This window comes from Pundamilia nyererei, unplaced genomic scaffold (genome assembly GCF_000239375.1).
Source record: "Pundamilia nyererei isolate P.nyererei 1_Seehausen unplaced genomic scaffold, PunNye1.0 scaffold00063, whole genome shotgun sequence".
Lineage (NCBI taxonomy): Eukaryota > Metazoa > Chordata > Actinopteri > Cichliformes > Cichlidae > Pundamilia > Pundamilia nyererei.
The window spans coordinates 792,856-806,208 of record NW_005187464.1 but is presented as its reverse complement, the minus strand read 5'-3'; the positions used below and the strand labels follow the sequence as shown (position 1 = coordinate 806,208).

The window sequence follows — 13,353 nt, the reverse complement described above, 5'->3', positions numbered from 1 at the left end:
CTTGCTAGTACTGTGTTGGACCCAGAAATGCCTTAACTCTTCAAGGCATGGGTTTAAGAAGGTGCTGGAAACATTCCCAGAGATTTTGGTCCATATTGACATGACGGCATCACACAGTTTCTGCAGAAGTGTCTGGCTGCACGTCCATGGCGCAAATCTCCCATTCAGCCACATGCAAATGTGCTCTACTGGATTTGGATCTGGTGACTGCGGAGACCATTTGAGGACTGTCAGCTTAGTGTCAGTTCAAGAAACCAGTCTGAGATGATTTGATGGGTTATCCTGCTGGAAGCAACCATCAGAAAATGGGCAAACTGTGTTATAAAGGGTTTGACGGTCAGCAACGATATTCAGCTACGGTGTGATGCTTAAACAATGCTCAGTTGGTAATCAGAGTGAAGTCCCCCCCCCCCACCTTAAATCAAACAAAAGTGGTGTCAAACAGGGAGGGGGGGCAACTTCACTCCAATCAGTGTGCCAAGAAATTACCGCCTACAACATTACAGCACCACCAGCAGCCCGAACCACTGATACAAGCCATCCATCCTTTCATGTTATTTACATTAGACTCTGACCTTACCATCTGAATGTCACAGCAAAATCAAGACTCATCAGACCAGTGCAGTTTCTGTGCAGAACCGTAGCCTCAATTTCCTGTTTTTAATCAACAGAAGTGCATGAAGTGGTGTTTAGCTGCTGTAGCCCATCTGCTTCAAACTTTCATGTGTTGTGCATTCAGAGATGCTCTTCTGTAAACCTTGGCTATTTTATTTATGGTTACCCTCCTGTCAGCTCGAAGCAGCCTGGCTGTTCTCTTCTGACCTCTAAGATCAAAAAAATATATTTTCACCCAGAAAACTGCAGCACACCATTTAATTTCCTCTTCTGAACCATCCTCTGTAAACCCCAGAGATGGCTGTGTGGGAAAATCCCAGCAGATCAGCAGTTTCTGAAATACATCAGACCAACAACTATATATTAAAAGTCACTTAAATCACCTTTCTACCTATTCTGACGCTCGGTTTGAACTTCAGCAGGTCATCTTGACCACGTTGCTGCGATGCGATTACCTGATTAGATATTTGCAGTTGAACAGGTGTATCTAAGAAAGTGGGCGGGTGATGAGAAACAGACAACAGAGCAGAAGTAGGCTTTGCAGGTAGGATGAACCAGTGGAAGCAAGTTGGACAACTACACAAAGAGCATGAAAGCAGAGTAAACTACATAAAGAAAATAATAATCATCTCATTTAATCAGTTAATTGAAAGAAATCTAATCATAAATTCCACTCCCATAGATTCAACACTCAACCTTACAGCACATGCCGTGCAATCATTCAAAATGAAGGTCAAACAACACCCACACACGAAGCACCTTCTGCACAGTGTGAGCATCATTAGTAACCCTGTATGGGCGATTTGAGTCACTCTGTAATTTCACTTTGTCCACTCTGACCTGCATGCATTTGCACTGCATGAGCACGCTGATTACAAGCTTTTACAATTAGCAGACATTATCATCAAGTAGCCCATTACTTTAATTCAAAATGCTCCACAGTACCTGGAATCTCAGCGAGCGCTGCTGAAAACAACCACGTGTGATCTTTACGAGCACTTTGAGCCAACAAGGTCAAGTAGAACGTGACTTCTTTTTTTTTTTACTCCCAGTGTGTCGTGAAAAACAGATACTTTATGACAAAATGTCTTAAATGTGTTCGATAGGACTCACCTTTGTGGGTGCATGACTGCAGCGGTGGTACCGGCAGCAGCAATGGCGGCGGCGGAACATCGAGGCTTTTGGGTGTGCAGGCCAAATGCTGCGATGAGAAGTTTTGCCGTCTCTGGATACAGGCCAGCATGATAGTTCACTAGGGCTGCGCACAGCCTGGGTAAACCTGCTAGAACAAGACAACAACAAAAAGAAATCACATGATTTTACACTTTGGTTAACACGTAACACCTGATAGACAAAACCACACAGACATATCAGTAAGTTTTAGAGACTGTACAGTTAACTAAACGCTAACTCGCCTCTGTCCACAATGAAAATGTTAATGTGGGGATGTTTAGCAGGTATGCTAACATCCGCTAATTAAGGCATCAAAGTACAGTCAAGATCAGAAGGAATGTCATTAAAATAACCATCTACCATCAATATTTCTTTGAATAACCACTGTTAACTTCACAGTCCCTTTAGACTTTACAGGAGACTGGATCAGCCAATTGGATGACTCTGGAAAATGTGAAGGGTGGCATCAATTTTTAACTTTTAACTATATTTTCACAAGTTTTACAGCTTTTCCTACTAATACAAACCTTCCCAATGGTCATTCATAAGTATTAGATTTCTGTAATTTTACACATTTATTACATACAATTTAAGACTAAAGAGTTGTGCTGACAGATATCTTTCATTTACTCCACCAGCATGCAGAAGAACTGACACGCGCTGTTGAAATTGCACTAATTTTTCTTATATTAAAATATCTCAGGGATTAAATGTCTAGTTACATTTCTGTACACCGACAGACGAGGGAGTTTCACCGGTCGGGCCAACAGAAGATCAAAGTAGCTCTATGTGGCCCGCGATGTAAAATAAGTTTGACGTCCCTGCTTTAGAGCACTGGTTCTCAAACTGTGGAGCACAGAGCCACTGCTGCCAGAGCCTTGAAGTCCAGGGGTAAATTGTAAAGACAAAAAACAAAACATCTTTATTTAACTAAAATTCTACTTGGATTCTTTGCTGATTGATAAAAAGTGCGGCATGTGACCCTTTTTTTCAACATCTGAAGCAAGGCATACCAGAAAAAGTTTGAGAACCACTGCTCTAGAGGGTTAAAATCACATTCACCCAGAAGATGTTGAGAAATATCCGTAGTTACTGAAAAATCAGACCTGCTCAACATAAAGATTCAGCCTCTGACCACCAACAGCTATCTGTTCCAAAATTCAAGCTAATCTTCAAAATAGATATATGTATTTTTTAAAGCAGGTGGCTGCCTTATTTGTGCCTGCGGAGCTAAATGTAATCACTGGGTTTCCTTCTCTAGGGAAGATGAACAGTTGTGTGTAGTTTTGTGGCATCCCATCTATCAAATAGATGGGCTAATTATTCCTTCGATTATCCAGTGATTTTTTTAACTTCAAATTAAAAGCATCAGGCACTGCTGATGGAAGCAAACTGCAAAGCTTCCTCGTGGACATTAAAATCCAATAGGCGTGTTCTTTGTAAAGCGCAGATCTAAATTTCTGCAACCACTCAGATCCTTTTACCATATTAAAATTCAGCTGCCCCTCGATGAAATGCAGAGACTGTAAATTTAAGAAAGTAATATAATTTAATGATGACTCCATCTCCTTCCTCTGCTTAGTTGTTATGATGGCTCCTTCCCGTTATCAACCTTGCTTTCTGCCTGTTGTGATCACAGATCATTTACAACCCCTCCTGTAGCCTCGGGCTGCGTGTTTCAATTTCTAACCGGCTCTGAGACCTTGGTTTCTTGTTCTATAAATTTATGACCGTATTGATCAGCAGAGAAAGCCAAAAGCAGCTCGCTCCCTAAAATAGGCTGCGCTGTTTGCAGTGTTAAGTACTGTCAGAGGAAATGAGAGCCTGTGTCTGAACAAGACTCGCCAAAGCCACAGCCACAGCTGTGTTGATTGAAGCAATCACTCTAAAAAGAGCGAGCTGCGCTTTGAGGAAATATTTCAGCGATAATCGCATTTGACATTCTGTTTGATTATCTGAAAGAGTCAGCAACTCTGAATGCCAGCGTTGCAAAACTAAGAAAAAAGAAACCTCAGGCTATCGTGCTGTATTTGTATCAGGTAGCCCATCTCGAAGACAGACAACTGCTGTCAGTTCAAAATGCCGCAGAACTATTGGTATACTAGTTAATCAATCTGGTGATTACAAATTGAAACACTGTATTTTTCTTAGATGTGCAGTAGTCCCCAAAATGGCTACTACGAGCCTGCAGCATGTAGCTTTCAGATTGCCCTTTTTTTTTTACTTTTAAGGTTCTTCTGGATTTTTGTTTTGATTTCTGCCTCAGGGTCTGGAGGGCAGCTAAAGCAAGTCAACCACATAACAGCATGTTCAGCAATGGGCTGCAGAAACATGATTACCTTCGCCTCAAAAGGAAGAAGACGGAGTGGATCTTGTGTTACTCAGGTGCCAAAAAGAAAAAAGATTCCCCCACTCCCTTCCTCCACTCAACATCTGTCCCTCGGTGACAAGCTCACTTCAAACTGCTCAGCGCAACCTGCCTCATCTGAACACACACATCTGAAGAGCTAAAAGCCTCGGTATGCCTGGATTCCATTTTGAAAATAATAGCAATTTCACAACAACCCCTCCATTACTACACATTTGTCAAGAGGGAACTACTGAAAAGGCAGAAGGAACACAAGAGAGAAAATGCACGTCTGGAGAAATCCCTTCACAAGCAGAAAATGAGACATGAATTTGGAATACCTTCCATTACTCCCATAATTTGCAGCTGGAAGAAAATGCATCAAGCAGGGCGCTATATTTCAAAGAGAGGGCAGCAAGGACTTGACAAAAAAAGTCACTGAGAGCACAAACTTAAATCTTAAAAATAGTCTGATTATCCACGAAATAGAAGAGAAATGAAAGTAATGTCAGAATGCATGATATTATCTCAAGCCCTCAAGCAATTTCATCCTTTTTATACAGACACAGTTTTGCTCGATGAATCTTTTTTATGCTTTGCACTTTCTTATGATATATCCTTCCTTTGTATTTTGCTTCCAATGAGCGAGTATGGTATTTTTTATTTAAGAAGTCTTTAGGACTTGTTCTTTGGACACTGTCTGCTTTTTAGTCTTTGCTTCTGACCATTTGCAGAGTAACATTGCTTTCTTGTTCATTAAGCCACTTCAGAATGACCTTTGAATTATTCGAGCACAAAAAAAGGCACTTAACTCAAAGGATGAACCAGTGTTGTTTTTACACTTCACAGGCAACTTAGCAAAGAACCAATTTTAAACTCTTTTGTTATGTGCTTTCTTATTAGCAGCCTGTTAGTTGAATCTACAAAAATGATAACACATAAAATAAATAGTATTTTTGCATATCTACAGCAGATGAACAGCATCTGAAAGTCATTAAGAAATAGGTAAAAGATCCTGCAAAGACCTGACACAGGACCTGAGAGATACATCTGACCCGACAGTTGATCCAGCTACTGTTCACCAAAGCCTCATCAGAAACATTCTCAGTGGAAGGATGGCTGTCAAGAAGCCATTCTTAAAGGGAAACAGGGAGAAACAGCTGAAGTATGCCAAATTACACAAAACGTGGAGTGAAAATCAGTGACATCAGATCTTATAGACTGATCTGTCCAAATTTTTAATTTTTAGTTCAAACTGACACTGGGGATGCCAGAAGAAATCTACAGCCCTCTGCAAAACAAGGTGGAGGCTCTATCATGGTTCAGGCTGCAATTCAGCCACTCACGGCCAGAGCTCGTGTCAAAACTGATGGAATTATGAACAAAGAAAATTACTTTCAAATATAATTCCAACATGCAGTACCATTTAGAAAGCATCTGATTGGCAGCAGCTTCATTTTTAAGCAATGACAATGATCTCAAACACTGCCACTGCATAGAAAAAAGCAGTGTGAAATCATCTTTACACTGAACGCAACAAAAGGCAGCCAACAGCCAACAAGAGATATGAATGTGCTTCAAGAAGCCTGGAGAACTATTCCTCAAAGAAATGACAAGAAAGCTTGCCTAAGAGAGTTCAGGCTGTGTGAAGAATAAAGGAGGTCGTACTATTACATACATACTATTATATTGACTTTTAAGCTGTTTTTTCCTGCACGTATTTCCCATTTTCCTAGAAAAATATAAAGAAATGAGGTGTGAATTAAGCAATATGTGCGACTGTCTGCTCCATAATCTACAGTATTTATGCATTCAGATATAAGCTACTCGAGCGTTTAGGTCTTCTGACTCTCAGGCGACATCCATGTAAGTGATAAGCAATGTTGTGTGGCCCACTGAGGACCTGACGGGGAGATAAAGGCCTTGTTTTTGCAGCCCATCTAATTGTCCCCCATGGTGCTCTGATAAGGATATGTTGGCGGACAAAGTCGTTTTTCAAGCCTTTCCCCTTTGTCCCTGTCATACTGTAAAATGCTTCATATTATAATGTGACGTCTGTCAGCACAAGGCATTCTGGGAGATGATGAGGTGAGGTGAACTTCAGTATGGTTGTTTAATTTAACAGTTTGCAGATGATTCAAACTGAATTATTCAGGCATCTTGTTATTCTTGAGATGACTACACCAAAGCAGCACCATTTATATCCTGACAATTCACCGATTATAAATTCATTCCCTGAGATAATAAGGTTTGGTACGCATGATAACCTAGACAATGCTACTGCATTATAAAACACATAAAAAGGCTTGTGTTCTTGCTTTACCTGTTTGGATGTATAAAGCAGCTGCACAAGAACATCCATCAACGGAGGAAAAAGCCCTAAATTATACACAGGCTCAGACAAGAGCATCTGCCTGACCTTCTGGAGTCTTTTATGACTTTGCACAGCATTAAGGGTCAGAGCTGAGATAGAGGCAAATTGCACAAAGAGCCTCCTTCTCAACTAATGTCAAATGCACAAATACACCATGCACGCTGGCTCCACGCACACACTCACGCTGCCACATTTACACTCACACCTCCCTAACCGAACCATCTCAGCTACCGTTAGCAGTTCTCAGGATCTTCTGTAAATAATTAGATGATAATGAAAAAGACGAGCACCCTTTTCACTCTGCCAGTGGATTAGCACGGGTGCTATGCTAATACCTTTCCTTCTACTCAGAAACTGCAGGCAAGCAAAAGGCAAGCAAAAGGCAAAGAGAGAGAACAAAAACCCAGAAAAGAAGGTTAAATGAGAATCAATAAATGACTAACAAAGAGCAATTAGTTATTACAAAAGAGAAAAAGCAGTGTCTCACTTTGAATAAAAATGACAGGGTCCATGAATAACAATCCACTTACTGTATAATTAATTGTATATTATGTATGGCTTTCAGAGGCACTGCAGGAACCTGTCTAAGTAATGGAGACCAGACAAACCTCACATAGAGACAGAATTAGACAGCAGTGTTGCTGCAGCTGCTGAATTCACGCACACACGCACACACACGCACACACACACACACACACACACACACGCACACACGCACACACACACATGCACACACGCACACACAGATCATCCGTCCCCAATCCCTTCATACATTTTTAATAGAATCTATTACTTCTGGATTAACCGATAAGAGCTGGCCTGGTTAAATTCTATAATAGTTTACATAATTGGTATCAGAATAGCATACAAAAGAGAGCCATACTTCTCTTTTCACATTTAGCGTAGAGAAAGCAAAAAATAAATAAATAAAGGAGAAAGGAAACAAAGGTTCATGTACAGGATAGCCAAACAACCCGAAGTCACTCTGCTTTAGTAGCAAGAACACTTTGGGCCTGCGGCTGATAACAATGAGCCTCATTAGCACCAAGATTAGTTCCTGTAAAAGGCTTTACAACAGTGTAAGAACGCATTTCCTACAACTTATTTATGCAAGCACAAACTTTATGCAATTTATCATGTATAATATTGCGGCAGATGAGCATTCGGTTGGATGTAACTTATGCAACATTATTAGCCAGGTCAATAAGTCACTGGGAAAATATGATTAATATTAAAATGTGAGCTATAAAGATGTTTACAGCCTTTACCCATTCACGTATCTGCAGTTATTTTTCCAGTCCTGGAGGTTGCTGTGTGCCCTCTACTTTCTTATGTAAATCACTTTTTCCTTCTAAACACACTTTTTTTTTGCAAATCCCACAATCATACAATTCAAATGACCAAATTTTAACCCTCCCTTTATCTAATAGCGACAACATTTTTTGAGCACAAGTTGACATTTCTAACTTCCAGAGATGTGTCTGACTGATACAAGATTTTTAAGATAGATACCAAATACTGATATGTCTCTTCTTTACTTTTAAAATATTTTATATAACAGGCATGACAATGCCAATAGATTGACCAGCTAATATTAAATAGCTAACACTGGCCCACGGCCGAATTGCAGAATCCTGAATTGAAATCTATGGAAGAGTTCTGCGACAGCAAAGATGGTGGTAGAAGTATAATTTACAGGGTAAAAAAAACAAACAGTTAATTCAACTTTTTAAAACTACATTTCAGGGAAAAGCAATCAAACTTTTCAAGCTTTGTTTTTCAGATTTCACTGGGTGATTTTTATGTGTAGTTTGTATTTATGTCCTGGGACCAGTGAAACTGCTGGTCAACAAATGACCAGACCTAGTCCACGGTAGGCTCGAGGTTCTTGAAGGACTTTGATATAGAAACAGACGATCTGTGAGGGTCACAGTTTTTCTCAAACAATTAATCATTTACTTTTCTGTTAATATAGGTCATTTCTGTCTGTATTTAATCTACACGACACAACCTATACACATGTCGAATTTTGCTTTTATGCTCAGCTTTCATTTGTGCAAGCATGAAATGCTAGTATTAGGGAAAAAAGGTAAAAAGAAAAAAAAGAAGTCTAAATACTAAATTAACTATTTGGAAAACAGTAATTCTGACATTTTATACATAAAGATGTGAAGCACAAATTCAGCCACGAATCTAAACCTTTTTAAACAGCCTTTTTTTTTGAGCAGGAAGCCTTGGGCTGACCCAAAATGGTCTATGTGCACACACAGTGCCAAGGTAAAAGAAACACACTGCACACTGGGTAAAGACTGGCCAATGCCAAAGCAGCATTAGAGGCTAAACAGAGCTTTATCTTATCTTTATCCCAGTATGCACACTTGAGACACACTGTCAAAGAGCTATGGGTATGCAGCCTGGCCTTTAGAAAACCCTGACTTCAAAGATAACAGATCGTGAATGAGAGTGAGCTGTAGGTTTTGTGGAGAGATAAGCTCTTTTGTCAGTAGATGAAGACTATTATTTTAACATGACATCTGTTTGCCAAACCGTGGACAGGCAGGATTGTTTTTAGTCTTCCAATTCCATGACAAAAAAGATAAAAATGAGTTTATGTTAGACAAACAATCTTCTCCCAAGTCCTGTCTCCTGGCTTCTTAGTTTACTGCTAAATTGTAAAGGGTCACTGATTCCTTCAAGCCATTAAAATTTCGGGGCAAACAAACAACTCATTAAAAACTGTGGAGAAAATGCTGCCTGTATGGTTCTTATGCGGGAGATGAACCTAATGAGAAGCTTTCTGCCATGCATCACAGAAACATTAAAATGCTCTATGAGAAAAGAGTCTTTGATCTTTGGTTCAGCTTATAAAGACATCATCTCACCGCCTTTCTTTTCAGACTAAATGATGACGCATCAGTTCAAATTTGGCTTTACATTAATCAAAAATAATTACCAAGTAGCAGTATGTAGACAAAACAATAACAACCTTAGGAGGGCTGGTTCCCTCCTCCCTAACCTCAGGAGTCCCAGTCCTTAACCTTCAACCCACAGCCCACGTCTCACTAAGCCTTCATCCTGTTAGAATTAAAAGACCAATTAGACAAATTTCAAAAGATGACAGGCTGCTCATAATTACACCTGACATCTCCTAGCAGATAAAGAGCTGATTACAAAGGGTGCACAGGAGAAATTGCTAAGCAACAAAACCGCTGACATTATCCCAGTGAAATGGACAAGTTGAGTGCACAGAAGACAGATGACAAACCAAATGAAAAAAAATGAAATAGCACCGAGTAAAGTGCCGGGCCAGCATGTGCCACCAAACAGCCTCGGTGCACTTTGGCATTGATTCTTCCTATTCTTCCAAGTCTGATGGTTGTGCAAAGTACTTACAGTCCATAACGTCCCACAGGTATTTCAGTGCTTTGAAGTCAGGCAACTGGTAAGGCTGTAAAATAGTTTCTGGATCAGAAGCCAGACTGGAAATTGGTTAAATCTGAACTCCTTCTAATAACCAGCATGGGGCGACTCTTCTGATAGTAGACAGCAATTAATGCGCGGCCTACAAAAATCGCCCCAATTTTCACTTCATTTATGGCTTCAGTAAGCACTTTCCTTATGCGTTTATCACCCCAGCCATTACTTTAAGTCTTACTGGATACAACACAGTGTTCAATTTGTAAAGCATGGGCTTATTTTGAGTAGAAAAGACAATAAAGACAGGGCATTGTAGGGTGTGGCTACTTTTTACTGGAAACACAAAGAAGAGGACAAAAATCCCATCCACATCACAACGGAGCCACTGGATCCCCTTACTGTAGAGGAGAAGGGATCAGGTTTTGTTTGTCACCCATCCATATATTTTCCAAGTCATCTGCTTCATGTTATCATTCCACATCCATGGACTGATACACCACAGAAAATTCGCTGTACCCTGAAAAGTCAGTCAATGGATGACATAGCAGAAAAAAGGACATGACCTTAATTAGTCCTTGCACTTGCCTGAGTAATAATCTTTCAAGAAAAGGTCATTCTCCTAGCGAGCAGCTCCTTCCATTCAGTAATTCGGTAGGCCTGGAGATTGAGTCAGCCTGAGGAAATTTCACAATAAATCAGAGCTCAGCTTCGCTCCTGAGAAAGCAAAGGGAAGCAGGCAGCCAAATGACAAATCCCTTTTCCCTCACAGAGCTGGAATTACTGCTGGGGTGTGAGATGTGAGATCAGAGGGAAACCCCCATGGGGGTTACCTGCACACTGACTGCTCCTGATACAATGCAAATTAAAAGCCTCTCGAGCAAGTTCGGACTCAACACATACTTCAAACACGCAAACACAATGTGAACATGTAATTACAGCTAGTTAGCTGAAAGTAAGATTTTCAAACTGAAGCTTTCAGAGTGAAAAGAAAAGCGATGGAAATGAGCAGGCAGCAATATTTTCAATACACTCTGACATTATAATAAATCAAAGGCCAGAAAGTCATAATTTAAATATGTTTATAGGAAAGCCATAAGGAAGAAAAACGACCCAGAAAAGCCTATTAAACTAAACCCAGGGGAGTTGGCATATATTTCTCTTTTGCTCTGGAAACAGCCAGAAGAAAAAGAAGATGATAATAAAACACCAAATTGCTGGCTTTTCTTCTCTGCCTCTGGTGCTAAGCTGTGACATCCCATCTCTCTGGGTAATAAAGGATCTGGCCCAAGCAGGAAAAGCATGCAGGGTAGAATTTCACACCTGGCCAATAATCTTTAGGAACTCCGCTGCGGCTAACCTTCAACCTCGGCTGCCACCGGTGCAGTGAGGTGCGATGATCCCACCTCCGGCTTCTAGACAATAGAAATGGAAACCTTCTGAGGCAGCCATGAATGACCGATAATATACTTCAAAGCACTTCCCATATCCACTGAGATGCTGACATATAAAGCGCCTTTCAAAGCCTTCATCCCATTCATGGATGTGCCGACTGATATTTACTTACACCATAACGCCTCTATAGGAAAAAAAAGACTAAAAATTTAAAAATGTTTTGTGTCTTGAAATAAAATAAAAATCACGTGCCTCCTATATTTTCTACAATTACTCATTAAATACATGTTGGAGCTAGTAAATACTATATATTATTGTTTAAGACGAAAACAAATGAGCGACCTCTGATGAATGCACACTGGCCAATAGATATGATACACAGCTATAATGATATACAGTAAGGGCGAGACGCTCCTATCCTATTAGTGCGCACTGGGCATCTTTCACCAATTCAGCGCTGTCAACCTAAAATCAATGCTGGCATTACACGCTGAAGCGCCCGTACGAACCTTATTTCCTTTCTCACTCCGTTATTGTTAAATACCACACACACACACACACACACACACACACAATTAGAGTAGAGGCAGTCTGACTGGCACAAATGCATGGCAAACTAAATTACTGAAAAAAACTAAAAAACAAACATTTCACAGGAGTCCCCACAGAGGAGATGAAACATTATTATAGAGGAAAAAGGGGAAACGTGATCGATGTCTTACAGAGTTTTGTCTTATCATAAGGCTTGTTTATCTTTGGTTCGCCACGGCTGATTGGTTGTTCTCCTGCTCGGAAGGCGTATTTCCTCTGCAAAAGCAATCTCGCCACAGAATTCGCGATGAGCGCCTGAAACCCCGGGAGGAATATCCATTGATAAAGCTGGCTCCGTTAACTGCACTTCCTCGACATATTCGCCGCTGGTGTGGGAGATAATTTCACCGATTAGGTTTTCCTTGCCATCGCTTGCATATCATGTCAGCAAGCCTAACCGAGCCGTGTGAACCACGGAGAGTGATGTCGGAATGAAAATGAGTCCTCTGCACGGTTGAAACCGGCTCCGGGCCAATCAATCAAAGCTTCATTTGAATATTCCCACGGCTCGGCCAATCGTGCGCGAGAGAGGGCGGCCGCTGTCGTGATCCCAAACCAGTCAAAGGAAGCACGTTCCCCTTTAGCGGAAAGATTTAAAGGGGAAGAGCGTCCCGTGTGTTGGCCCAGAACAAATGTAAGTTTTCGGTCTTTACACAAGCACATCTGATCGATCAAGAGAGCTACACACCAGGATTCCAGACGGGTTTTTTCTGCAGCTTATCCAGTTAGCAGTGCTTAATCAACCCTTTATTAGATTAGGTGTTCAGGAGGAGAACTGCAAGTAGGTGTCCTCTGTCCAAAAGCTATATATTATACACCTAGATTGTTATTCACGGGTCATCTATATGGTGGTGGTTTAGAAACTAACAACCTGCAGCTATCACTAGGGTTTACAGAGAATAGTCTGAAAAAGAGAAACTATCCTGTGGTATTCCTATGTGGCAGTTCTCTGGATGAAAATGCCTTTTGACATTACAAGTCAAAGAAAAGACTGATTCAAGCTGGTAGGAAGGCAATAATAACTCAAACATCCACTTGTTACAACCACGGCATATGCAAAAGACCAGCGCTGAAATCACAATGCATCAAACCTTGAAGGAGAAGACCACACGGGGTGCCACTCCTGTCAGTAGAAGACCGGTAAAATGTTGCATGGTCTCAATTTCTGCCGTAACATTTAGATGGAAGGGGCAGAATTTGACGTGGACAACATGAAAGCATGAATCCATCCTGCTTTGAATTAATAGTTCAAGCTGCTGTTGGTGGTGTAATAGTGTGGGGGATACTTTCCTGACACACTTTATGCTCCTTGGTATCATCTGGGCATCATTTAAAAGTCACAGGTGAAACAACTCTATGGTAGGCACTATTTTGTACTTACCAACATGTTGTACTGGAGCAAATACAGCATCTCACATTCTCTCTCCGTGCCTCTCTCTCTCTC

The 13,353-nt window shown here is 40.8% G+C and overlaps 1 protein-coding gene across 3 annotated transcripts in view; it reads right to left on the bottom strand.

Annotated features, from left to right (window-relative positions):
* The window catches only part of LOC102209762 (protein FAM222A-like), a 31,996-nt gene that overhangs the window by 10,660 nt on the left and 7,983 nt on the right, over positions 1–13,353 (bottom strand). Inside the window, exons 1-2 of one of the 3 annotated variants that reach the window (XM_005735201.1) lie at positions 12,041–12,347; positions 1,729–1,897 (exon numbers count right to left, since the gene is read on the bottom strand). In XM_005735201.1, coding sequence (XP_005735258.1) covers positions 1,729–1,858 — 130 coding nt within the window. In that variant the 5' untranslated portion in view covers positions 1,859–1,897; positions 12,041–12,347. Of the gene's footprint in view, positions 1–1,728; positions 1,898–12,040; positions 12,348–13,353 lie in introns of those variants that run through there. The other 2 variants (XM_005735202.1, XM_005735203.1) reach the window with 2 other exon arrangements.